At 35.5% G+C, this 27,561-nt stretch overlaps 1 protein-coding gene across 10 annotated transcripts in view; it reads right to left on the reverse strand.

Moving 5' to 3' along the window:
• LOC127685415 (sodium channel protein type 1 subunit alpha) overlaps nucleotides 1-27,561 on the reverse strand; it is a 68,648-nt gene that overhangs the window by 15,873 nt on the left and 25,214 nt on the right. For 4 of the 10 annotated variants that reach the window (XM_052182610.1, XM_052182608.1, XM_052182609.1 and 1 more), the window contains exons 11-20: nucleotides 26,131-26,478; nucleotides 24,750-24,882; nucleotides 23,749-23,987; nucleotides 22,328-22,501; nucleotides 20,756-21,112; nucleotides 19,055-19,537; nucleotides 11,409-11,529; nucleotides 10,156-10,310; nucleotides 8,160-8,333; nucleotides 6,340-6,462 (exon numbers count right to left, since the gene is read on the reverse strand). In XM_052182610.1, the coding sequence (XP_052038570.1) occupies nucleotides 6,340-6,462; nucleotides 8,160-8,333; nucleotides 10,156-10,310; nucleotides 11,409-11,529; nucleotides 19,055-19,537; nucleotides 20,756-21,112; nucleotides 22,328-22,501; nucleotides 23,749-23,987; nucleotides 24,750-24,882; nucleotides 26,131-26,478 (2,307 nt within the window). Of the gene's footprint in view, nucleotides 1-6,339; nucleotides 6,463-8,159; nucleotides 8,334-10,155; nucleotides 10,311-11,408; nucleotides 11,530-19,054; nucleotides 19,538-20,755; nucleotides 21,113-22,327; nucleotides 22,502-23,748; nucleotides 23,988-24,749; nucleotides 24,897-26,097; nucleotides 26,479-27,561 lie in introns of all 10 variants that reach the window. The other 6 variants (XM_052182615.1, XM_052182611.1, XM_052182613.1 and 3 more) reach the window with 4 other exon arrangements.

The raw sequence follows: 27,561 nt of genomic DNA on the forward strand, positions 1-27,561 counted from the left end.
TTGTGCTAGATTGTGCTAGCTCGATTGTGCTATTGAGGCAGAAGCAGAAAGATAGGCTCATGTGTAGAAACTAATGAGCAACTATCTCCCTTTATGGCCTCTCTAAAAGAGTTAGCACCCAAACCTTCCTGTACATATTACTTTTTAAAATTATCTTCAATTTAATTTTTAAGATATTTGTTTATTGTTAAGGTATTTAAGGGATTTAAAAACACTTTTATATATTTTTAAATGTAACCCTAAAGTTATTGCTTATTGGACTTGAGATACGCACACCGAAGTTGAATAGATGTATCTCATTTCTGAATACATCTCCCGTCTACCTGAAGTGCTATGTTTGCCGAGATTATGAAGCCCAGACTAATGTGTGAGCTTTCGCCTTTAACAGCCATGGCGCTGACACAAGTCTGTAGCTCTCACGCTGCTTTCTTCAAATATTCCCCCTTTGCCCATTTGATCGCCCTCCTGATCTCCTTCTTGGCTCTGTCCTCAGTTATTAAATAATTACATTATTGTCAGATTTTTTTCTTGCGTTCTTTCCTCACAGATAGAATGAATTTATCTACCTCATATCTCTAGCACTTAGTAAACATTTCCTTTCCTTTGGCATTTACAGCACTCAGCAGTTTGTGAGTTTACTTTTCTCAAAACATTTTACGATTATGTTTATTTGTGTGTGTGTGTGTGTGCGTGTGCATTTGCTGTATGTGCACTTTGATGGAGGTCAGAGGACACTTTGCCGGGAACTAGTCCTCTCCTCTCCACTATGTGGGGTCAATTCTGGGGATTGTGCTAGATTGTGCTAGGTCTCAGGTGCTAGACCTGGCTCCAGAAGGATTCTCGCTAGCCTGATACACTTCCCCTTCAGCTTCCCTTACTGGTTACATACACTTCACACTCCTCTAGGAGTGTGAGCCTGAGAACTGAGACCCTTCTTTCTTTGAAACTCCTTGCCAAGTACTTGCCCTTGAAATAATCTTGCCCTTCTCGAGGCTCAAATAAACACATCTTTTATTGAGTCTAACTCTACACACCAGTTTAGTCTCCTTAACAAAGATGAGACTTTTGGCCTTTGAGTTCAGGAATTATAATTTAGTACTGGAAAGAACAATAGGGACATTTTGGTGCTTGGGCTTCATTTGGGAAATTAGACTAATGAAGTTAAAATAAGTTAGGTTCAAAAAGTAGACCAGAATTGGCATCTCATACACTTCTCTGCTTACCCTGCAAGGTTTTTTCAAGAATTTCAAACTCTTACGGTTTTCTCTGACTGCCCTGTGCAAAAGTTAATTATTTTTCTATATCATTGTTAGATTATGAGATTTTACTATGTATATGTTGAGTGTACATATGTGTGCAGGTGTGCATGCACATGTGTGAGCATATATGTGGAGGCATATAGATGTATGGGAAATACATGTATAGATGTAGGTGTTGGGAGGTTCTATCTTATTCATTCATTACATCAACTGAATTCAGAGCTTGACAAGAGGACTAGTCTGGCTAGCCAGCTTGTTTTAGAGATTCAATTTCACCTTCCTAGCTCTGGAATTATACGTGAGCTACTATGCCCATCTGACATTTCTGAGGGTCCTGGAGATCCAAGTTCTATTATTCATGCAATCACTGACTAAGAAAGCAGTCTGCATAATGTAATAATTGCGAGATATTTCCTTTTTAAAGGAGACTGGTTTTGAATTAAAAGTAACGCTCAATAGTGAATTTGTGATGTCAAATATTGTATAGGAATGCAATTCAGGAAAACGTGCAAATTTGCCACAGATTTGGCCCAGTGAGGCATCTATTTTACAAGGAACTTTGTCTTGGAGAACATTTGGCACAGGATCAGAGGTTTTGCCACTCAAAATCCACTTAAAGTTGTGATTTCATTAACATGTAGAGCAAAAGATCACAAGCAAATTGCCTCTCCCAAGAGCCCAAACATCCCTTGGTTCTGCAGGGAAGGATGTGTATTAATTCTTTGCAGTCTCTAGGGACAGTTAATAATTGGCTCCCATGTGGGATGCAGCAGGAAGAGCTGGTCTAAATAAATTAGAAAGAACACATTGAGATTATAAGGTACATGAAAGGAGATGTCTAAGAAAGAAGTATGCTTAATGGGTGGATTGTAGAGGTTGTCTCTTCTAATGTTTTAAAAAGACATCTCCCAGCAGAATTCCTGTATTGTGACACAACCAATTCTTCAAGTCTATTTTTTCTTTAGGGTTCATACTTCTGATTAAGTCAATGAAAAAATCAAGAAAATACAAATATTCTAGTTGATATTAGAAATTTCAGTGCATTTGAATGTATCATCTAAGTGGAAAGGTGTTGATTTTATTTTCAAGTCACTAGTAACCATGGGTTCTATAGTTTTTCTAAGAAACACAGAAAAATTATGTGAATAAGGATTCAAAAAATAGAAAGTAGAAATCATGAGTTCTTAATATAAGAAGTAAAAAGTTTTCAAAAAAGCCATCACCTAAACTCAGTGTTGTGAAATTTTATTAAGATGAATATTTCTGATAGATAAAAGTCCCAATTATCCAAACAAAAATTTTCTTCCAAATAACAAAAAATTATCTTTCTTACACAAGACTCCTACATTTTAAGAGTAAGAGAAATTGTAGGCTTGTTTTTATTTTTGGTTTCACTGTGATACTTTTTAAGATTCTGGAAAGGTAATTGGGGTGGCTGACAAGGAGTTGTTTTATACGCCAATTTTTTTACTGCTCATATTTTTTTTTGTTCTCCATGCATATTCTATTCTCTATATTTTGATGAAGTTGACGTTTCATGTGTTTTGGTTTTATAACTTAAAACACATCTCTTTCGTATTTCCTTGTTTCACAGGTACCTTGCCTTGCTACCTTCTGCAAATAACACATTTTTATGCAACAAAGATGAGAATGATTGAAACCAATGACAACCCTGGGATACCTGGTCTATTGCACCTTAGCCTCTGCTTGCACACATCAACAATCAACTGATGGGATGTGGCTGTCCCGTTGAGGGACCACAGCAGCGTATTTAAAAACAAGGGCTATTTGCTTCCTTCACTACCATGAGCTTGACAAATTAAAACGTTTTCATCAGCATCCTACACCAGGGTCCCCCACCCTCACCAATTAATTTCCCCATAAATGGACAATGAAGTATACAATAGCTAAATCATATTCAGTGAAACGTAATAAAGATATGTCCTACTGGGGTTATAATCCACAGATGGTAAGTCAGAGATAACTTTTTTTTCCCCAAAGAAATATAAGCTCATCGAAAGTAGTGGATTTGGAAATAAATACTGTATTGTCCCTACTGGGGTGCAATCGTACCCTTCCCATTCCCTCCCTCAATCCCACTACACATAAGTCACAGTGCAAGGATTAAAGGTAGCAAAAGGGGTAATACAGTACCCATAATAAAGGGCTGAGGGGAGGGACCACCGCTCCACCCCATCCAAGTTGGAGCAAGATTATCCTATATAAAATAGAAATATATAGTTTATTATTAGTTAGCTGATATGACAGAACATTTGGTGTTACTTTTTGTATATGATGCTCACTGTCTGTTTCCCTGGCAACTGAGACTTGAGTTCTTTGGAAAAGGTTTTTACGATTTTCCCAGCTTAGGAAATTAGAAGTACTAATTTAAATACAAGTTTTATTTGACCCTAGGTATTATTCACACGACATCAGTTCATTCCGGTTCAATTTCACAAGTTGAAAAAATTTGGACTGGAAATTTGAAATACAATAAATGTTCAAAAGCTGTCAGCCAAAAGTGTGCATAAGACATGCAAAACACAAAGGGCAACGTGATGATAACTCATTTATTACTTTCTAACTCCTTCTCAAGCACTATGCAGCATGCGTTACTCGGTAGTGTGGCATAAAAGCACATGCTTTGAAAGAGTGACGGAAAACCCAAAACAAAATGGCTGCCTGGTTGAGGCTTGGACACAGCAATTGCAGTTCTATGCTACTGAGAATAAAATGAGAGTTTCTGAAGATACTCTATCTCACTTCCTGGTTACAATCATCATCATGCCCAACCTTACCGCCATCCACAATTAAACTTTTACAAAGTAGAAGAATTATCATACTAGAAATGCAGACACAGAATCAGTGAGAGGTTATTTTTGACTTCACAATGCCAAACTGGTGGTGAGGATTGCCATGGCTTTGAGGTCTTTGTAGCTTCACTATGAGACAAGGAATCCTACTCAGGAATCAGCTTCTTAGCATCTACCCTGAATTTCTGTTTCAATGACTTCAGTTTTAAAAATGAAAAGCATTATTAACAATAAATGATAAAAGCATTGTTAATAGTAATTGATAAAGTTATTTCTAGAAAAGATAAAATAGACCCAGTTGTTAATGAAAGTTAAATATTACATATAAAAATGTGACTATAGATTTAATAATCTTCTAAAAGGTTAAAGTTGAGGTGTTTTCTCACAATTTTATATATTTAGCATTATTCGTTATTTTAAAATGTAGATTTGGGGGCAGGGCACCAAGGCCTGACGCTATTACTGATGCTATGATGTGTTTGCAGATGGGAGCCTGGCGTGGCTGTCCTTTAAAAGGCCCTACCAGCAGCTGATTGAGACAGATGCAGATACTTATATCCAACTACTGGGCTGAAGTTGAGGATTCTTGTGGTTGAATTAGGGGAAGGATTGAAGAAGCTAAAAGGGAGGGTAACCCCATAGGAAGACTAGCAGTCTCAACTAACATGGACCCTTGGGAGATCCCAGATACAGAGTCACCAACCAGGAGGCCTGGGCTGAGCGCCTGGCACATAAGTAGCAGAGCACTGCCTGGTATGACCTCAGGAGGAGAAGATGAGTCTAATCCTTGAGGGACTTGAGGCCCCAGGGAAGGGGGAGGCTTGATGAGGGGGGAGCATCCTTGTGAAGGCATGGTAGAAGAGGAATGCAATGAGGGTACCTAGAGGGGAAGGGATGGACAATAGCTGGATTGTATTAAAAACAATTTTAAGAAACCATTAAAAAAGTTGAAAAATTGTGGATTCTAATTCAGCTCACATATTTTTATATAAAATGTATAAAAACCGATGTTTTCCTTGACAACTGAAATTGCTATTTGGAAATGAAAGTGCTCTTTAAATCGGAAAAAAAACATTTTAAGTTTTGCATAACTGAGAGAAAATTCATGGTATATTTTTTAACACAAATGTGAATTCCTGGGTGAGAATCAAAGTTTCTTTGTGCTTACTTGCATATACTGAGGAGAAGTTTTCACATATGTTAGAGAAATTAAAAATGACATAACTTTCTTAGAGTGCAGTAAAACAAAATTCATAATAAGTTTTTATTGATGAGGGAGCATAGGCTATATATGCCATCTCTATGCTGCAGAGAGAAGCCTGTGGTGCCATTGGTTGGTAAGTGTGAGTGACGGGGCAAGGTGTTTATACGTTTAATTTGCTTTGTTTAGAGAACATAAACTTTGGATCTTAAAAAATTAATTTTCATGCTGCATATATTCTATTAATGATTGTATTATGTTTTGACATAATCATGTTAACAATAAGTCAACAAATGCGAAATTCTAACGTGTGATGAATTAAGACAAGACAGGAGAAATGCATTGCTCAAAAGAGCAGCATAAAACTGTGCAACTGAGAAATGAGGTTTAAGTTAATGTTAATGAGTCATGTATGGTAATGAATAAAAATACCTATTCTGTTTCTTTTTTTTTCTTAACAGTTTTATTGTCATAAGATGTCTGGGTATTTATAATACTTAAGTTAGTATCTTACTTATTCCCTCAGTTACAGTTGGGGCAGTATTAGTTATACTCCAGTAAATGGTTAATATCTACCCTTGAATATATTCAAATATCGTGAATTTTGGCATTGTAAAGACAAAATATTCAACAACTCTTCATTTTTCATTTGTATTCATACACACTTGTGATTCATATTATTTTCCATAAGATTCCTTAAGTACAGATAACTCATAGAGAACGATATGACACAAAATTATCTCTAGGTAATTATTATATAACTCCAGTTAGTTCTTATCTTACCCTCCCCCTTTGTATTAGTAATTGTAAGGAAACTCCCAAGACTGATTATGAAATAAGGTCATTTTAATTAGCAAAGCAGATAAATGATATTAAATCATTTTCAAAGAGGCCTATTTTCTCTTGCATATCACCAAGAAGTAAATATGCAACAGAGAAAAGGATAAAGGAGCAAGTTTGCAAAGGTTTGCCATTCCTTTTGCATGCATGTATTTTTTTGTTAGTTAAGTTGAACTCAGCCTAGCTGTGACAATATACAATGTTTCAGAGTTTTCCTTTTCCTTACCCTCATCCCTTCAAATCGTGATAAAGCTCGTAGGGGTCTCAGAGCTCTTAGTGTCCTTAGGGATTTGATGGCCCCAAGTTCAGAGTAACCCAAGGCATTTGCTGTTAAACTGACCAATGAAACCTGCACAAGACAAACAACAACAAATTAAATAACACTGCTTTAGTCCAATTTGCAGTTATCAACTAATATAACAGATATAGTTTTTAGTCATGGCTGTTCTGTTATTCTACTGAATAAACACAGCAATATGACTCCTAATGACGTTCAGCTCTATCCATAGATCAGTGCCCCACCTAAATCTCACCAGAGAAGCTCTTACTTGCAGTAGATGGTGGTTAACAGGGACCCATAAATGGACAGTGCTGAGTAAGAGACCTTGGAACTCTCCGTGCTAAATAGTGTCTCTTCATGAAACTCTTCAGATTGAGCCTTAGTGAGCTATGTGGAAGGGCAGGCTAAAGAGTTTAAGAGCTAGAGGTGGGGAATGACTCCAAGGAAATTAGTGTGTTCCAGACACAATAGAGTGAGGGACATAAGAGCTCACAGAGACAGTGACCCGCAAGGACAAGACCTGTGGAAAATTTAAAATGGACTAAATAGCAGCGTGGGGGGAGGGGACATGAGCTGGAAGTTCTACCCTCAACCAAGAAGCTATTTGTTGCTGGGAGAGAGAAAAACTGACACTGGGTATATGAACCACACCTGAGGGCAGTCTGCATGATCAGAAGTAGCTGACCAACCCAAAATGGTCTCGGACTTCTTTTATGTTTGTGTGCTATTTTTTTCTGTTATGGTTGTCTTGTTTCTTTTGCATAATTTTTATTTTTTAATCTTCTTTCTTTGTTTCTTTCTTTGTTTGTTTTAATTTTTTTTAAAGAGAATGAAGTTGTCAGGGTAGCAGGACAGGAGGATCTGGATTGGCTTGGGGAAAGAGAAGTAACATAATCCAAAACAAACCGAAGGAAAATTTACATTGTATGAAAAGTTCAAAAGTAATAAAAACATTAAAAGGACATAAAAGAATATTAAGAGTATAGAATTTGCAAAATATCAAATCCTAAACGCACTACGAGTTAGGAGAGCGCGGGCTAATGCCTATCGATTAATTTCCTCTCTCTATTCTGGAAAACTGACTGTTCCTTTGAGGTTTCTATCAATTCCCTCACTTCTTTTTGGCCTCACTGAGTAGCCTAGTTACTTGTTTTAAGTAAATGAAGTATTCACTATTAATAACTAAAATTCTCCATAAGGATATTTGGTATACCAAGGACTTTCTGTAAATCTCATTTACATAAAAAAAATTCTTCCCTGTCATAAAGTAGGCTTGTCTTCCCCTAATCTCTGCAACCTTACTTGTAATAGACTTAAAAATCTCTCCATAAAATCTTCCAGTACATAACAAAGATTTATAAAATTGCAGTAGTACTCATTATCCCTTTTGTATTTTGATATTCTTTACTATTGGGGAAGAACATCAATGAATAAGTGGGGGACGTTCCAATCTGGAGTCTGTCTGGTTTATAACATGGCAGAATAAACACCATCCCCTTTAAATGTCTTTTTAAAAAATCATTTACATTATATATTACTAATATAACTTTTTAAATTTGTTTTTCTTACTAGATGTCATCTCCCCCTTTTAAATTAGTTGATAAATTAGTCCAGAACTTCTAAGTTCTATGCTATTATTCAGTTTAGGGCCGGGCAGCCTATCTTCTCTTCACAACACAGTGGCTAGAGACAGTCACTGTTTTAGAATTAGGATACAAACAAGACAAACTAGCTCAAACAAAAGGCAGGATATGGAAGATACTTACATCAACAATTAAGAAGTCCAGCCAGCACCATGCATTGGTGAAATAGGTTTGATAGCCATAGGCTACCCATTTGAGCAGCATCTCCAGGATGAAGATGTAAGTGAAGACTTTGTCAGCATACTCCAGCATGGTTTTGATCGTCTTTCGCTGATCAATATATATATCCTCAAAGGCCTAGAGAGAAAATGTTATACATTTTAGCTTTCAAATGCTACTAGAATCCTAAAGTTAGATTTTTCTGAATATATATACACACTATTTCCTTGGGACAGAGGAACAGTGACACAGTTGTACTATTGTTTGTAACTCTTTGGGGTTTTCCTTATAAACCAGAGGGAAAGATATACTTTAGATAGCTACTAAAACCAAAGGGTGGAGGAATGTCTTCATGACTCCATTCTTCCTGAAGTAAAATTGTCATTTACTGAGTCAATTGGCTAGGCCAGGAAGTATGTCTTAATGTCACATACCATGGCAGCCATTGTGTGTCTTTGTTTCCATGCAGTGGGAGTGACTCAGTGGCTAGAACCTTTGTCTAAGATACCTGAGACCAGGAGATTGATCTCTAGCACCATGAGAAAAAAAAACAAATTAATCTTATTATTATGTTTTTTTCTATTGGGGAGAGATTAAATCAATAAATAATGATTCTTTTTATAAAGCATTAATTACGGTTTATCAACATTTTGTCCAATTTTATTTTACTAAGTAGTTAACTTCTTTTTGGGTTTTTTTTTTGTTGATAATTATTTTCTTTTTCTTTGTTTTGTTTTTGTTTATTTGTTTGTTTGTTTTTCAAGACAGGATTACTCTGTAAAATAGCACTGGCTATCTTTACTTTGTAGACTAGGTTGGGCCTTAAAATCTTGCAAAAATCTGACTACTTTTTTCTGCTGAGTGCGGGAATTAAAGGTGGGTACCGCCACATCTGCCTAATAATTTTACTTTTTAGTAGGTATAATATGACATTACTTAATAGAAATGTGATATTACTTTTCAATTAGATCCAACTATGTGCTGTACTAATTAAAACCTAAGCTGGGACTTTACTTCTAATATATATTTTTTTCAATGATGAAAAGATATTTTTACCTATGACATGCAGATATGTAGGTAGTGATATGTAGAAGACATTTATTCCATCAATAATTTTATAGGAAAATATATACCTGATTTTAAAACTTTCAAGTCATTGTGTTTCAATCAGGCACTGATTGAACACTTTGTATTTATTTTCTATGTATATATTGTATAATTTTTCTAAATCTATGTATCTGTCATCTATCATCTATCTATCTATCTATCTATCTATCTATCTATCTATCTATCTATCTATCATCTCTCTATCATTAATCTATCCACTTTATAGCTTAATTATATTTTTATATCTAAGTTTATTAATATTGTTGTATATGTGCAAATAATTTTCATCTAAATTTAAATAGGTTCTGATGAAATAAACGAGTTCCTGTAAACACAGTCCAGTCGTTTAATAACCACTTACTCATGGTGCCCACTGTTTAGTATTGCCAATATTCATTGTTTCCTGAGTAGCCCAAGAATTGTGAACTCACATGAAAAGAAGTAGAGAAGAGTTCCCCAAGGACCTACCAAGTGCCCACAATGAGTTCATTAGAACTCAGAGGATATATAACCATTGTAATAGCACTAACATGAACTCCACCATGCTTCTTTTCATAGTCATGTTCAGTTAAGCAAAGAGGAATATTAATTTACTTTGTTTATAACGACTAAGCAAAAGGGCCCATTTTTGATCTCATTCTTGATAAGCAGACATTGATGAATGATTAGAAATGTGTGTACTCACATAAATACAAACCCAGGAATGCATTTAGTCATTAAATTTCTGGCTGGGAGATAAAAAGGTGTTGTTATTGAAGACTCATTGGTAACTAAGGCAATGGGATACAGAGGCTTAAAGAATGTGAGATTTTCCCAGTTGCTACTGTAGTACCTTGGGTTAAGGTTCACTCACCAAGGCACCACTACTGAGGAGAATCATGAACACAATGAAGGTCTCAAACCAGTTGTGCTCAACTATTCGGAAGCACGTTCTCCGCAGGTTCCACCATTGTTTCCCTCTTCCTTCTTCCACGCTGATTTGACAGCACTTGAATCTCTGTACACAGCCTACAAGCACAAGGTTCCAATAGGAGTATGGAAGATAGCTCTACCATGTCCATTATACATCACATTAGCCCAGCTTCATCCCTTCGCCACCAGTGCTACGCCTAATTTGCTTTAACCTTAAAGTAACAAGTGTATATTTATAACCAGTGGGAAATCAATGAAAACATACAGCATCTTCATATTTTGCCTTTTCTCCTACACAACATTACCTTCAAAGAAAACTCTTTGTAAATTACAAATAATGACAAGTAGTTTTTCTTTGGTTGTTGTTTTTCTCTCATCTCTTCTTTTAATTTTTAAAAAATTCTTTAATCCCTTTTTACAGTCCAGTCTTTATCCCTCTCCTGGTCTGCCCCCTGACCACTCCCCATCCCATTCCTCTGCTCCCAGTCTTCAAGAGGATATGCCTATCCCCAGCCCACCAGACCTCCCCACTCCCTGGGGTCTCAAGTCTCTCAAGGGTTAGGTACATCTTCTCTCACTGAGTCAGACCAGGCAGTCCTCTACTGTATATGTGTTGGGGGGCCTCATATCAGCTAGTGTATGCTGCCTGGTTAGTGGCTCAGTGTCTGAGAGATCTCAGCAGTCCAGGTCAGTTGAGGCTGCTGGTCTTCCCATGGGTCTGCCCTCCTCCTCAGCTTCTTCCAGCTTTTCCTCAAATCAACCACAGGGGTCCCTGGCTTATGTCCACTGATTGGGTGCTAGCATCTGCATCTGACTCTTTATTGACTGAAATTATTGTGTTTGGTTGGAGCAACTCTAGAACAGGACTTTGAAATGAAGCTAATAACTGGACAGAAACCTTCTCTCTTAAGTGTATAGAGTAGCGATATGCATTTCATCCACACATGGGTATTCTCGTAGTGCTACTGAAAGGGCGTACTTGGTTTCCTGAGTTGTCTGAGTTTGCTAAGAGGTGACTTGCCTGGACCTGGTTTGATGTGTCCTTCCTCACATTGCTTTTATGAGCTGAAGCAAGCCTGTGGGCCTCACTAACTACAAGGTCTATTAAATTTAAGCAACACACTTTGGGTGATCAACAGCTGAAAAGGCGGCACTCCACAGGTGAAGGGCAAGCGAGGACACTCGCATCTTTACCTTCAGTGAAGCAAGCTTCGGGCTCAAGGGTTTCTTCTGGTTCCATGACAGGCTGTTCCTCTGCGGGCGCCCCGATGTCTACTGTGCTTCCCTCAGAGGAGCTACTGCTTTCATTGAGTTTCTGGGCATAAAATGGTCATAAAAAGCAAATTCTTTTAATTTAATTCCCCAATGAATGAGATACCAAGAAGAGATTATTTTTCTCAAGGTAAGGTGCTCTGTAAATTTAGAGTAAAATGAAGACTCAGAAGAGGGAATGGGAAAATGGCAAAACTTTGCTGTTGATTCCTATTCCAGGAATTTCTGTGTGCAGATTGTTGCATTGTGCTGGTATGTTACAAATAACCATCAGCAACACGTAGTGAGGAAACTTCTATCCTGTGGATTGGGAAAGGGGGAGGGTGCTATGACTACTAGGAGTGGGGAGAGAGAAGGGAAATGAAGTTCAGAGAATCTACCTTAGAAGAAAATAAAATCATTAAGTTATTCTGTGTTTAAACATTTATATTACTTTAACAGTATTTCAATTCTGATGAGCAATTATAACTCAGTGCTTTAACTTTCACTTACTAATTGTTAGGCTGATCAGAGGACCAGAATTATTTATTATAAATGTATTCATATTTTAATATTTCATGTGCCCTTTGGAGAAAAGATGTCTTAAAATAAGTTAAAATGCACCAATAAACAAACAACCTTAGACTCTTAGTTAAATGAGTTCATTACTGGAAAATATTTTAGAACCTAAAGTGTTGCAGAAACAGAGCAATAAATGCATGGGAATGTCAGCTTTTCCCTCAATAAGTAATGATTATACTAATATCCCATGTAAAGCTAAGTAAATAGAAACAGCAATTCTCAGAGTTTGGCAGTAGTAACTGGACATATGGTTCTCTTTTTGGCTTTTCAGGAGTTGAGGATGGCAAAAATAGCAGAAAATATTAACTTATCCTGCTGGCCCTCAAATCTGGGTAAGAATAATTAGTACTCTTGGTAATTTAGTCAAGTAAGATACATTGGGTGCCATCAATGTCTTAGAAACTCAGTGTTTCTAATGCTAAAACTATTAATAATAATTTCATATATATGAAACAGAGTTTTCTTTGTTTCATCAAAGGAAGATGGCATCTACACCTGGGTCTCTATCCAGCTGACTGCCTCCCTTTCTTTTAAATTTCTTGTGAAATAGAAAATTAAAGGTCACAGGGATCTGCATTGACATGAAAGACCAGTCATAGTTCTGAGTGTCCATTTTAAAGATTACCTCTGTCATTATACATAGATTCTTCACTAAAAGATAATTTTAACTTTTTAAAAACAATTATGACAGTGGCCTGTTTACACCTTTAGCATGTAGATCATTTTCCCCCCTCCCCCGCACAGGATACAGCAACAGGTAGATTTTAAATCTACACTTGGACTTCATTTGCTTTGAATGACCTTATCTGTGATTCAACCATTTTTTCTGACCTAAAAACATATCCTAGGATAACTCATGCACTTGGTTATATAATAGATTATAATAAATGACTAGACTATGTGCTTGAGTTACAATGCCCATTTTGAGGATTTCCATGTCTTATCCCCAACAAAATTGGAATCTATGATTGGCTGTAAGGTGATAGCTCTAGGGTGAGATTTGCCACTTCAATAGTCATAATCAATAGCTATAATTGGTACCATCATTCTTTCATGAATTATTCTTTATCTTATAGAAAAAAACTGTGAGTAGCATATTATGATTATCCAACCTTCTTCACTGTATATGTGTGTGTGTGTGTGTGTATGAATTGATTTGAGAAGTTAAGAGTCTTTATGTATTTATCAACATTCATTCATTACTAGAAATCCTATCCGTGCTCTGAACAAACTTATGTGTGGGCAGGGATTTAGATAAACTTTATTTTAAATAGAAATTTAAACTCGCTGAGCATATAACAGTGATCTGTTAGACCTCTAAAGATATTTTAGTCTGTATCAAGAATCACAATATCATTCAGATAAAACCTCATCTTCAGTGCTATCATTTTTCAGTGTCAAGTAGAACAAAAACCTGTCAAGCAGCCATGCTAGAACAGTGGCATTCACTAGTAAGGTACTGTGTACAGCTGGCTTGTCATCTTGCCAACCATATCATCTTTTTCACAGTGACCACTGTTTTCATTGACATGTGAAGTACTGACTTCTTATTCTACCTTTAAAAGATCGCTTAGTTGAATGAACTAAGTACTATTTTTCTTGTCGTAAGAAAAAACTTATCTGAGAAATGCCTGGAATAAAAAGTGCAAGAACCGAAAAGGCACTGTAATTTTTTTTGATGCATTTTCAAAATACTATTTTATGTCGGAGGCAAACAGGTACATGCTTCGATAAAATTCATTTAGACTATATTTATATTCATATTTCACATGTTGATGTTTTTTAGGATTCTTATATAAGATTTTCACTTTATCAAAGCATATTTAAAGAATATATACAGAATGACAGTTTTTCCTTGTTATTTTTATATTTGGCATCCTGATTCATAAAGATAGTCTGAGGCTTACATTATTTCTTTCTACTCATACTTTATTCTTTTGAGTTATTGAAATAATTCCTTTTAATGAGGATATAATGGGACAGTAAGGCAAAAAATGAAAAGAAAACAAACATTGGTGTGTAAAAACTCAACCATGTTTTCCAAAATTTTAGTTACATAAAGGCCTATTTTCCTTTACTTTTTAGATGGAATTATGTCTTCTGATTTATATTTTAACTTCAGTTTAACTGACCTGAGGTCAGATTATCCTGTACAATATCTTCTATCTTGATTTACTAAGCTTTACTTTGAATTTCAGTATACTGTTCTTTTTTGTAAACACCTTATGGATACTTGTGGATAATTCTAATATTAAAAATACTAGTACTGGGCTAGAGATGGCTTTAGTGGTTAAGAGCACTGACTTCTCTTCCTTATGTTCTGAGTTTAATTCCCAGAAACCACATGGTGAATCACAATCATCTTTAATGGGATCTGATGTTCTCTTCTGATGTGTCTGAAGACAGCAACAGTGTACTCATATATATATATATATATATATATATATATATATATATCTTAAAAAGATACTAGTACTTATACTAGTATACGTATAAATTTGTAAAAGCATCTTATACTTTTACTCCTGTTATTATGTCATTAAGAGTCTCAATACTGGGGCTGGAGACATGGCTCATAACCTAAGATCACAGTCTGCTTTTGCAGAGGTCCTAGGTTCAATTCCCAACATCCACATGGCAGCTCTCAACCATCTATAATTCCAGCTCCAGAGGTTCTGACACTCTCATCTGGTCTTGTGGGAAGCAGGTATGTAGGTAGTGCACAGATAGACTTAAAAGCAAATACTCATGTGTGTGTGTGTATGTGTGCACATGCATACGAATGTGTATGTGTTTGTAAGTCTTAATATATGAATTAAATTAAAAAAGAGTCTCAATGTTGTCATTTAATTTGTTACTCATATTTTAATCAAGAGATAAAACATTGTTTCAGAACTCTAAAAGCAAAAGTATGCTTATTATTTATTATTTTCTCATTGTTAAAACAAAACAAAAAAATTAAGTGCAGTTCTTTGGCTAAGATAGCTCTGGCACTCAAATAGGGAGGAAGCTCAATAGCTCTGAGGGAGGGGTTCACATCAACTTTGCACACAGACATGTTTCATACACTATTCTAAAGGTCCTAGGCAAGAGCGAACCCAATGTTGTCCAACAAGTAGTTTATTAATTTAAAACGTAATGATGTAGATTAATTCTTTTTTTATATTCTTAAATTGCTATTGACTTTTGCTTTTTAAAGTATGTCTCTCACTGTTCTGAAATTAATAAAATATGTTAAATCCACTTTAGCATTTATTATGTTATTAATCAATCTTTAATTTATTAATCCCCTGATGGACTAGTTAATTAGAGGCCTGGTATATTTTTACATATAAACCCTCTGGTCTGTGCAATCCATATGTACTTGGCAGGGTTCTTTAAGAGGTGAGATGAAGACACGAAGAGACTGCATTGCATTCAAATACCCACTTTGCCTTGTCCACTAAGGCGTTCCAAAATTACTTACTAACTGCGACCCTGATGCTAAGAGCTGTCTCCCTTCACAGTAGACTTATGCTCTTTTTCTTGCTTTTAAAGGTGTTTTCTGGTACAGAAAATAATTTTGATCTTGAAGATGAAACAACACAAACACAGCAACAGAGCTAGCAACAACTTGGTGTTTCTTTGGAAGGAACCAATCAGGTGGCTGGTTATGCTCAGCTCGGTTATGTGCACATAGAGAGAGATGCAGTAGAGAATAGTCTGGAAGGAACTTATCTATGAATGGAGCCTGTACTTATCTATGAACAAAGCATGACATTTTCAATTTTAGCCTTTTACTGAATTGATAAATATACACATACACATATAAACAAGATCCCTGATGCTCTGTTTATCAATTATTATTGACTTGAAGGGCTAAAATACTTGGCAAAATAGTTTAAATGGAGCCTAAATGCTTTCTTCTGGCTCATAGTTTCTGAGCAGGCAGTGCGTGTCATGCTGAACAAGGAAACAGAAAGGTGAAGCATCTTCTGCTGCTTGTCATCATGGTCCTCCTCCTCCTCCTCCTCCTCCTCTTCCTCCTCCTCCTCCTCCTTCTTGGTCTTCCTCTTCCTCTCCTCCTCCTCCTTCCTCCTCCTCTTCCCCTCCTCCTTCTTCCTCCTCTTCCCCTCCCCTCTCCTCTTCTTCCTCCTCATCTTCTTCATTGCCATCATCATCATCTTCTCCTTTTCCTCCTTTCCTTCATAGTCTTCTCCTCAGCTAACCCTTTATATAACCTCCCCAATGTACCTTGGGGTGCACCTCACAGTTTTCTAGGTGCTTCTTCACTGAATCAAGCAGACAGTGCACATTAGCCACCACACTCCATAGCATTAAACATGAATATTTATATGCCATTGTGTATATTCTGCCTTAGGAGATATTTCTAATGTATACATTAAAAATCAAAATGAACACTATTAATGACTATCAACAGAGCAACAATGTAATATCAAAGAAAAAGACATGATTGAGACAGTAGATTTTTATAAAGCAGCTGGGAATCTCAAACACCAGCCCTTAGTGCCCCATATCTTTTCTGTTTCCCTAACATCAGTCTCTAGTACCCTAACTTCCCAATATAAAGTCAGGTTGTATTCTCTGTACACCCTGTTTGGGGACTTCCACAATAGGCAAATTGCACTGACACAATCTATTCTACTATGCTAAAATAAAGAAAAATGGTGTAACAGGCTTTTAAACTCTAATTGGGTAATTGATTTTAATTTAGAAACATTACATCTCTAATGATTTTACTATTCTAATATCTATGATTTTTAACTCAGCAGTTTTCTGAGCTACAAGAGCATAGAGAAAGAATTGCTAGGGGTTCTGGGGGTTCTGTGGAAAATCATTGATGAAGATGTCAGTGTTCTTTCTATTTCTTATTAATACAAAACATAAGCTGTACAAATGTGAGTCATGTTAATTTTCAGTGGAAAATACTTTTTATGGAGAGTTTTTACAATACAATAGCTTATCTGTAATATTTACTCAGTACATAATAAGTAGCCACTATTATTATTCATTCAATATTACATGTATACCTATAGATTCAAGGTCTTGAGGAGATTCAAACTGGAAATAATTTTGGTAATTTAGCTTATCAGAAATTTAGAATGAAGTGTTTAAATAAGATGTTTTGTTGATATGTTTACTTTTAGATGTGTTCTTATATGTTCCAAGCTTCCCTGGACCTAACTATACAGCTGAGATGTTGAATTCCTGGTCGTTTTGACTTTACCTTTTAGTCATGAGGCACTGTGCCCAGCAAACATTTATTTCTTAGTTGACGTCTATCATTTATTTTTTAAGAAAACACCAGGTACCAAATAAACAATTTAAATAAGATAATGTTCACATAGTAGTCCTTAAGAAATTTAGTAAGTTTTAAAAAAATACATCTTACTTCCACACTAAATCCATCTCCACGGACATTGGTATTAGTATTTTCCCCACTGTCTCATCTCTATGTTATTTCGCTTTCCCTTCTTTCACAACAACCTCCCCCCCCCAATATTTCAATGCAGCTATTGCTAGATTTAACTTCAGCTCCTACTCCTAAAAGTGGAAATTACCCATATGACACAAAAAGTTATTATAAAAGCTTGAATCATCATTAAATGGACATATTCAACAATCTAAAATTATGTCTTATGTCTATGCTTTCTGCTCTAGTCAACTACCAATCAAGATACACCATTGTTTCCCTTAATCATGGTAGATATAGCAGCCAATTTTTATTAGGAGTAGAGTATCATTGACCTATAGATATCTTTAAAGTATTTAGATTTTGTAAGCTCTAAATATGCTTTGTTATCTTTGCGACTTTCATGAAAGCATGGATCACAGATTCTTAGTTATTGACTTTAGAACTGTCATACAAAATTGCTCATTTTCTCAATGTATAATAGTATTATATCACAGAAATCTCACTGTAGTTCACAAACTACTAAACTCCATAGCTAGTAATATGCTCACAGGAATGTATTGGTTGTTGAGAAATAGTAAAGGTAAGTTAACCCAAGGTAGAGACAGTCCTAATATCCACGAATGTTTTAGCTTATTATTTTCAAGTATGATCTCATGGACTGAATTGCCACCTATTCTTCTGTTCTAAATTCAAATGCTGAAAATGAGAGTCTCTACATATCTGAGAATAGGGCTTGTACATGAGCCCTACATATCAAATTAATCATAACACCGAGGTTTTTTTTTTTTTTTAACCCAATAGAGTGTTGCCCTTACAAGTTAAGGAAGAGACAACACATCTATTTCTATTCTGTGCACATTTCATAGGCAGGTCTTGTAAAGACACAATGAGAAAGCAAACGTCTACAACCTTAGCAAATAGCACTCCCCAGACACTGACCCTGTGACACCATAGTCTTGAAATGTCTACTTTCCAGAATTATGAATAAATATTTTGTGAAAGCCATCCAGTTCCTAGCACCATGTTATTTTATCACATTATATAATCTTTTAATGTGAGGGTTTGTATGGAGAACTTCTCTCTGAAGTTCACTTCAATGTATTTGAGTTGAGATGACACACACAAAAATACAAAAGCTTAAAGGAAAGGCTTCAGGTTCAAGGCGGGGTGCCACCCTTCACAGGTTACATGCTCTTAACCAACCAAAGCTGGTTGGTTTTTTTGTTTTGTTTTGTTTTTTACTGGAAACATTACAATAATATGCTGCTTCTCTATTTATTATGAGGATTAAGTAACTAATGGTGCAAGTTTTTCATTCACTATTTCCTTTAACAAATAGTCTTTAAGAAGAATGAGAAAACTCATACAACAGTATATTACACTTCTCTTTGGCATTCATCTCCCTGAGATCTTTGGTATCTCAATGAAATAATACTTGATGTTATATCAAAAAGGTTCTACGCAATCATTAATACAGGCATTGTAATACATATATATATATACATATACATCATATACATATACACGTACACGTACATGTACATGTACATATACATATACACATACATCTTTCCAATTTATAGTGTCTTACCTCTTTGCTTTCTTCCAGATCTGATTCACTGCTAAAGTCCTCCGTGTTTAAGTTTTCAAAGTCAGACTCTCCCACAGCAATGGGCACGGTCACGGTGAGGCTGGGGTTGTTTATAAATGACATGTAATCACTCTCATCAATGATGTACTTTTCCACGCTACTGCCAGTCCCTATGCCACTTGTGGTTCCATTTACGTCTTTCAGACAGTCCAAATCTTTCCCAATTTCTGTCGTGTGGTTAGATATACAATTGTCTTTTCTGTTGTTTAGATCGTCAAGTGGCTTAATTTCATCTAGAATCTTCTGTTTCCTGACAAAGGATTGTTGAATAAATTCATATATTTTTCTTTTTACATAAGCTATTCCTTTGTGCATCCTGTCCACAGCAATCTGAAGGTTGTTCATTTCATTGTCATCATCAGTGGCTGCAAGGTTGTCTGCACTAAATGAGCTCAGAAGCAAGGCCAGAAAGAGGTTCAGGACCTTGAAAACAGACGTAAGTTTGTGTTCACCACAACACAGAGAACATAGGATAGCTTATTCCCTTAGGTATAGAATAAATAACCGCATGCTATATGAGCAAGATACAGCACAGTCACCACCAGAAGTCAGGGGGGCCAAGGTCAGATCACATGAGGCCCTGGGTTCAGCACCCAGGCCTAGAACAGTTTTGGACATTCTGATTTGTGGAATTGCTTCATCTCTACATACATGAGAGAGTCTTTCTACTGCTCGAAAGATTTCCCATCCATGAAAAGAAGAATTTGAATGAATTAGTTTATCATTATATTTAAAATAATGTGAGTAAAAGAAGATACACTTACTAAGATACAATTCTAAATTTAAAAATGATTAATGTTTGCATTTACGCATTTAAATGTATTTCGGGGTTTATCTTTTGATGGTTTTATGTTATTGGGTGATAATTGGAAAAGTCACAATCATGACCATATTTCAGATGAAAGTCTTCAACATATGCATGGAACATTCTTGTTAACACTATTCTATACCAAAATGTCCCCCCCTCTCCCTCTCACACACACAGACATCTCTCTCACACACACAGACATCTCTCTCTCTCTCTCTCTCTCTCTCTCTCACACACACACACACACACACACACACACACACACACACACACACAGTCACACACAACCTGGCAGATTTGTGTAAATTTTTAACACTCCTATGCAATTTAATAACTAAATGTGATGAAGTGATGGCATAAAATGTAGTTGAGAAGCCAGGTAGTGGAGGCGCATGCCTTTAATCCCAGTACTTGGGAGGGAGAGGCAGAGTTCAAAGATCTCTGAGTTCAAGGCCAGCTTGATCTACAGAGCAAGTTCCAGGACAACTAGTGATAAAAAACCCTGTCATAAAATATCAAATAAAAATAAATAAATAAAAGAAAAAATAAAAACAAACAAACAAAAAACAATAGAGTTGTAAAATATAGAGTTGAAAATAAAAATTATGGGTAATATTAGTGTGCATACATTTAAGATGTATTTCTATATTACTATAGTATATTGTGATATTAGGCCATATTACAGTAGTATTTTAGAATAAGAAAATAAACATAACTTAAGATCAGAAGCATTTAAAATTAATGATAATAAAAATTATTTTTTAATAAAATGGGCACAATTTTTTTATGTTATTGATGTATTTCTGAAATACATATCTAACTTGGGTACATACCACAAGGTTCCCAATCACCATGACCATCATGAAGACAGTGAGGCACATGGCTTGGCCCGCGACCTCCATGCAGTCCCACATGGTCTCTATCCACTCTCCACACAGCACACGGAACACGATCAGGAAGGAGTGGAAGAAGTCGTTCATGTGCCAGCGTGGGAGTTTGCAGTCAGTGGCAATTTTGCAGACACAATCTTTATAACTTTTGCCAAATAGCTGCATGCCGACCACGGCAAAAATGAAGACGATGATGGCCAACACCAGGGTCAGGTTGCCCAGTGCGCCCACTGAGTTGCCAATGATCTTAATTAGCATATTCAGTGTGGGCCAGGATTTTGCCAACTTGAACACTCGCAGCTAGAAAATGAGAACAAATTAATATACATTATTATGATCTTCACAAGCATTAATTATCTTGAGACTCACTAAAGAATAAGGGGCTGCAGCTGAGAGGCAGAACCCCTCCTTAGCAGGCACACAGCCATGAGGCTCCATTGCTAGCACTACACTCCTAAAAAATTCCGCTTACATTATCTTGCTCTAACTTTCTCAGATTCGTAGTTAATATTTAGTCCTTGAAGGAAGAATCTAGCTTTTCCAGACTTTAATAATGGGGTTCATGTTCTCTGAAAGTGAATTCTTAGTTGTATGTTGGAAACTATAGTCTTTAATTTGCTTCTGAGACCACCTAACAAATTTTATAGTGTCATATTGACATCTGAACATGAATAATTTCCACCAAAGGATTCATTTGTCAAAAAGGTCCTAAGTAACATTGCATTGAGAGCTTTGATGTAAATAAAATGGAAATGTTTTTTATTTTATTATTTTTAATTAATTAATTAATTAATCAATTTTTTGCATTCCATATTTTATTCCTTCCCCAAATATTTATTATTTATTAAAATTATGTTAGAATAAAAATATAAATAAATATAATGCATTGCTAAACCTGGAATATTTACTATGACTCTTCCTCAATCTTTAGGTCATTTATATGAATCTATCTATCTGTCTATCTATCTATCTATCTATCTATCTATCATTAACAGTCCTACAAACTTTTGTTTTGATGGAAAGTATCTTCTAGTAGTAGAATTATGTGAATAATTTTATGTAAATATCAAAAGACTATTTACATTTTCAACTTTTATCAAGCTGTTAACCATTTCTATTAAACACACTTCGGCAGTTTGAAAGTATTAATTGTACAAGTCATTAGAAACAACACTCAACATGGCAAGAGAAAAACATATTAGTGTTTACATGACGGGACAAATGATAGCTCAGTGGCAGAGCATGTTCAAGGCTCTGGGTTATGTAACCCAGCACTGCAAACTATTAATGACAATACTGGAAAGTTTATATAAATATACTTTTCAGAAGAAAGTGCTTTTATTAAAAAAATACAAATATTATCTGAGAGATAGTATTCCCCATTTAGGGGTATCAGCCTACACAAAAATCTTAAAAATGTTAATAGTTTTGTGGAAAAGTATATGGAAGCACTATCATTCCCCACTATCACTTCCTACTGGGGAAAGCAATGATTATTGCTGTTGTCTTGTTTACCAGTCTAAATGAGCGGAGAACTGACAATCCTTCCACATTGGCAAGGCCAAGTTCTACCAGGCTGAGTGTCACAATGAAACCATCAAAGATATTCCAGCCTTCTTGGAAATAATAGTAAGGGTCCATGGCAATGATTTTCAGGAACATTTCTGCTGTGAAGATCCCAGTGAAAACCTAAGATCAAAATAAAATTATTCAAATTATAGTAGATAATAATAATCTCAAAGATAACATATTTTTTAAGATAAAAGGCTAATGCTACTTCTACTTTTCCATTACTCACCTTAAGATTATCCTATAAATTTATTTGACAAGGCTGGTTTATATTAGTTTACTGTATTATGCTCATAGAAGCTCCAATAACTAGGTAGTGTAAACACTGGAATTATTCTACTACAGATGAAGAGAATAATATATCAAGGTATGTAAAATGCCCATGTATTATTAACCAACTAGAAGACAGCTAAATTAGAATTTGAATAGCACTGTACAATTTTGACAATGTTCATGCCATTTCATTCCATTCCTTTTCTCTCCAGACCTCATATCACCTAGACAAGATTTTGCCCAAAAAGTTTTTATTTGTTAGTTTATCTTTATTTCCTTCAAATCATGTTTATCTTTTCTTATTGTATTTTCATCACTATCATTAATATTAGTCACTTGCACTAAAAGCTTGTTTCCAGAATCTAAATAGTAGAGATTGAAAAATATAAATGCACTATAGCATATGCATATTTACATTGCCTATATCAGCAAAATCCTAAACGTTCTCCTAAATATTATATTAGAATATATGTTATACTTTAGATAGCTCTTCCTTCAAATAAAAACTGAGACTTCTAAGTTGACTCTGCTGGAAAAAAATTTTAATTATTTATGCTTTAAAGTAAAAAATGGGGAGTATTAAGTCGAAACTTTCACTGAAAATAGGCTTACTAATCATATTATGTACAAAATGCACTGGGTACTGTCGATATCTCATGATTTATATCTAGAACAATTCTTTTAAGCAGAACTTAGACTCCCTAGACTTTGGAAGGAAAAAAGATGGAGACACTTCTGTGTTGCTGATCATTCTTTGAAAGAACATATAAGTAAAAAAACCCATGACCTTATTTGAACCATCTAGACCTAGGACACAGTGCTATCTTTTAAAGAAGAACATGGCCTTAGATTCTTAATAACACCACTACTGACTTTTTAATTATTATTACAGGTCTATGTTCTGTTTCTCAGTTTTTGCACAGACATTAAATGTCATTAGTTTGCAAAAGGCAATGCATAGCCAGTTGGATAACATTGTCTTAGGGATGCAGAAATTGTGGTTGAAAGAGTGATAATAAGCTATTGAACATAATAAACAGTTTGTTAAGCAGAAAATTCGAAAGCCAAACACATTTACCTTCTTGTCCACTTACCAAGTTTCCCACTGTGAGTACATGGTTGAAGTGCTCAGTCATGGGGTAGTGCTCCATAGCCATGAACAGTGTATTTAACACAATGCAGATAGTGATGGCCAGGTCGACAAATGGATCCATCACTACCAGGTTGACAATATGCTTAACTTTTAGCCAATATGGAGAACAGTCCCAAATTAAGAATATGTTGGAAAATTTATACCAACAGGGTGGGCATTTCTGCCTGGATTCTTCTAGTTCTAGATTTTAAAATAATAGAAGGAATAATAACCAATTATTTTCTGAGCACAAATTTATTTTAGATCCACTAAACATATTCTCAGTAGCAAACATACTTCTCTTTGCTGCAAAGACAATTACTTGATAAAATGATATCATCAGACATGTACATAAAGTAGAGATAGGAATGAAATAATTTTTTTTGTTTTGTTTTTACATAGACACTATTGCTTAATACTTGGCCTCTAGTACAGTGGTTGGTCATATAGACAAAGCTTCCATAGCAGGGTATTATTTATTGAATCTTGGAATTATTTATTCAATGTGTGTAAAATTCCATGTTACTGATACGCTATATAATTTTAAGATTTAGGACAAGGATTAATGTTATATCAAAAATCACTCCTTTATGCTTTGATTTTGTGGAAGTGACTTATTATTCTCTCTCTTTTTTATTCTCTTCATTCTTAAATTTATTTCAGATCATAATGGAAGGAACCATGCTCTGAGGTTTGGAGCAAATTACAACAAAGGATTTGTAACTAACGGATTAGAAAGCTCTAACAGTTCCCACGTACTATTAGGACATTGAAAGTTCAGAAACTTAGAACACTGAACTCAGTATTCAATACTTTCAGAATACATGACCTCCCATTTACTAGTAGGACTGCTCCTTTTTCTTTTGCTGTTAGAGTGTACTTGCCAACCTATAAGTAGAGACACTTGACTCCCATAAGGCAGTGCGCGATTTCTGAGCCGATGGGGCAGGATTTGCTACAAACCTTCCACCGTATTTGTTAAGATGCTGGCTACGCTCATTGCTCGTTGCCTCTGGGAAGGATCTTCTAGAAAGTCCATGGAAACATGGAAAGAGCTTGACCTCCGCTTTCTCATCTCAGTTTCAGTGGTTGTTCCCTGTAAAGCAAACACTAAGGCATTAAATAATTAGCTTGAGCAATATGGCACAGAAACAAATGGAGACAGTGATTTTCATGAAACGCATGCATCATGCATCTTCATCTTTAATGGACAATGGCAGATAATGGTGACTTATTGGATCATTAACCTGGAATATTCAAACTGTTGACCATGTAGTCATAAAGGAAAATTTAAAATTTTCATCCCTTGATTTTATACTCTTATGAAATATGATGCGGCCATACTATATCTAGTAAAGCTTTGCATAGGCATATATAGCTGGTTTTCAATTAATGAACCCACTGTCAAATCCTAATACCTTAAAATCTTATATATGATCAAGCTGTCTTTCACATTCAAGAAAGTAGCCATTTCAATATAATAAAATACTGGAGACTACAGTCAACTTAGCTGTCATCTCATTTTCTAAGCATAAGACATATGGTCATTTATTTCAAAGTATATGCTAATCTATACCTGTGATGCAGGGGCAACAGTTTCATCCAGGGTACCAAAGCAATAAGTCATCTAATTTACACGGAGTCATGCCTCGTCATGCTGATATATTTCCAAGTGAGTGAACAGTTAAGAGGAAGTAGCCTTTGTTTAGAGAGTTCTTGTCTAAATGTACAGTCACAAACACACAATACTCCTTTATTACACAGACAATTATTTTATCTGGAACGATTTATTGGTGTCTCTGCGTAGATTGGTTTTATGAATACCTATATCAGCATTTTTTAGTGAGATAAATATGAACCCTAGAAATTTTAGGTAATGGTGAAGCTATCTATGCACAGTGTTTTTGGAAATCTGAACTAAAGCCCAGATAAACTGAAGAGTCTGGTGGGAAGATTTACTATTCACCCTTTACAGTTAAAACTCGTTCATTTAATCTTATAACAATAGGGCATTAGGAGTGATGTCTCCATATGTAGTAGATTTGGTATGAGTGCATAGCAAATCATCCAAGGCTGTAATTATTGTTCAATTAATTCTTAGCACATACAGTAGGTAATGCATTCAGATTTGAGCAAGGAGTGCTGGGGCTCTAACATTTAGTTGGTTAGTCTATTAAAGGTGCTACAAGATGCAGATGCATTCTCAGCTCGACCAACCAGGAATCATTCTCAAGAGTTCCATTCTGTAGAAACACTGGCTGGTGCAGCAATCATAGGCCAGCCATGCCTGAACTATGTAAAACTTTCTTACATTGTCATCAGTAGCTGGCTTATCTATTATCACCTCTGGCAGAAGCTGTCCAACTGGCGATGTAGGAACTGAGGGTCCACCAACCAAGGAAACCACGCCATTGCAGTCCACTGTGCTGTGCATCTTCCCATTTGCTGGAAACACCGCCAGCATTCGGGAGGACCTGCTGGTTTGACTCAGGTTACTGTTGCGCCGTTCTCCGTGTCTTCGGGGAACAAACAGTGAGTCTCTCCGGCTCTCATTATCCTCAAAGGTGCTGTGCTCATCATCAGCGAAATCATTCTCGGATCCCACATCCTTGGCTCGCCCTCTAAAGCTGAAAAGGCTTGTTCTGCTATTGCGTCTTGGGGAGAACAGGGAGCCACGGATACTCAACAGAGACTGAAAGTTGGAGAACACATGACAACAAAGTAAAATTATATTAGAATAGCTTGTTGAAATAGTTTCGCAAGTTTTAAGTTGAAGAATATTTCATTGTCATTTTAGAGAGGGTAGCAGATTTAACCAGATAAGATTAAATTAGTTCAGTTCAGAATGGCTTCCAGTCATTGATATTAAGCAACAGATAGCTGGAATGCAGCCTAAAATTAATGGAAGAAAAATGCCCAGCCACCATGTCTCAAGTTTAAATAGAGACATCCTTACGAATCTCTCTATGGATGCAATGCACATGGGCAACAAGATGGCAGCTGTTTTTAATTTCTTTTTCCTTTTGGATAATTCCAACAATAGTTTTCACAGACTATTCCAGTTCAAATTCCTAAAACCATGTTATTTTCTCAATTCACCTGTAAAACGAATTAACTGTAGAACCAGAAATTAAAAATTCTGAATAGTTCACTTTTCAGTAACGTTTATCATGACTAATATTTTCTAAGTTCATGGGACAATTGATAAAGAAGTGATGGGAAGACAGCCAACATAGTGTCTTAAATTAACCAAAGGTAGATTACATTTTTTTAGTGTATTCATATTTTATTCTATATTTTAATAAGAATTTAAAAAATAAACAGACTTCCTTAATAAATAAGTTACAGAAAGATAATAATTTTTGCTATAAATACAAACATTTTAGCTGTGGATTATATATATATATATATATATATATATATATATATATATATATATATATATATATAAATTCAGAGAGTACAAAGTTTCATTAGTACTTTCTTTAATAGGCTCACATTATTAAAATATATAGGTTATTTGACTTTCAATATCCCTAATGCTTCAACCTTTTAATACAGTTCCTCATATTTTGGTAACCTCAATTATATCATTATTTTTGTTGCTGCTTTATAACTGCAAATTTGCTACTATTATGAATTGTAATGTAAATATCTGCTATACAGGATATCTGGTATGTGACCCACAAAATGACCACCACTCATAAGTTGAGAACCACTGCTTTAGGGTATTTCTTAATGACTCATGAAAGAGTGTCCAACCCATTGTAGATCG

This window comes from Apodemus sylvaticus, chromosome 5 (genome assembly GCF_947179515.1).
Source record: "Apodemus sylvaticus chromosome 5, mApoSyl1.1, whole genome shotgun sequence".
NCBI classification, from domain to species: domain Eukaryota; kingdom Metazoa; phylum Chordata; class Mammalia; order Rodentia; family Muridae; genus Apodemus; species Apodemus sylvaticus.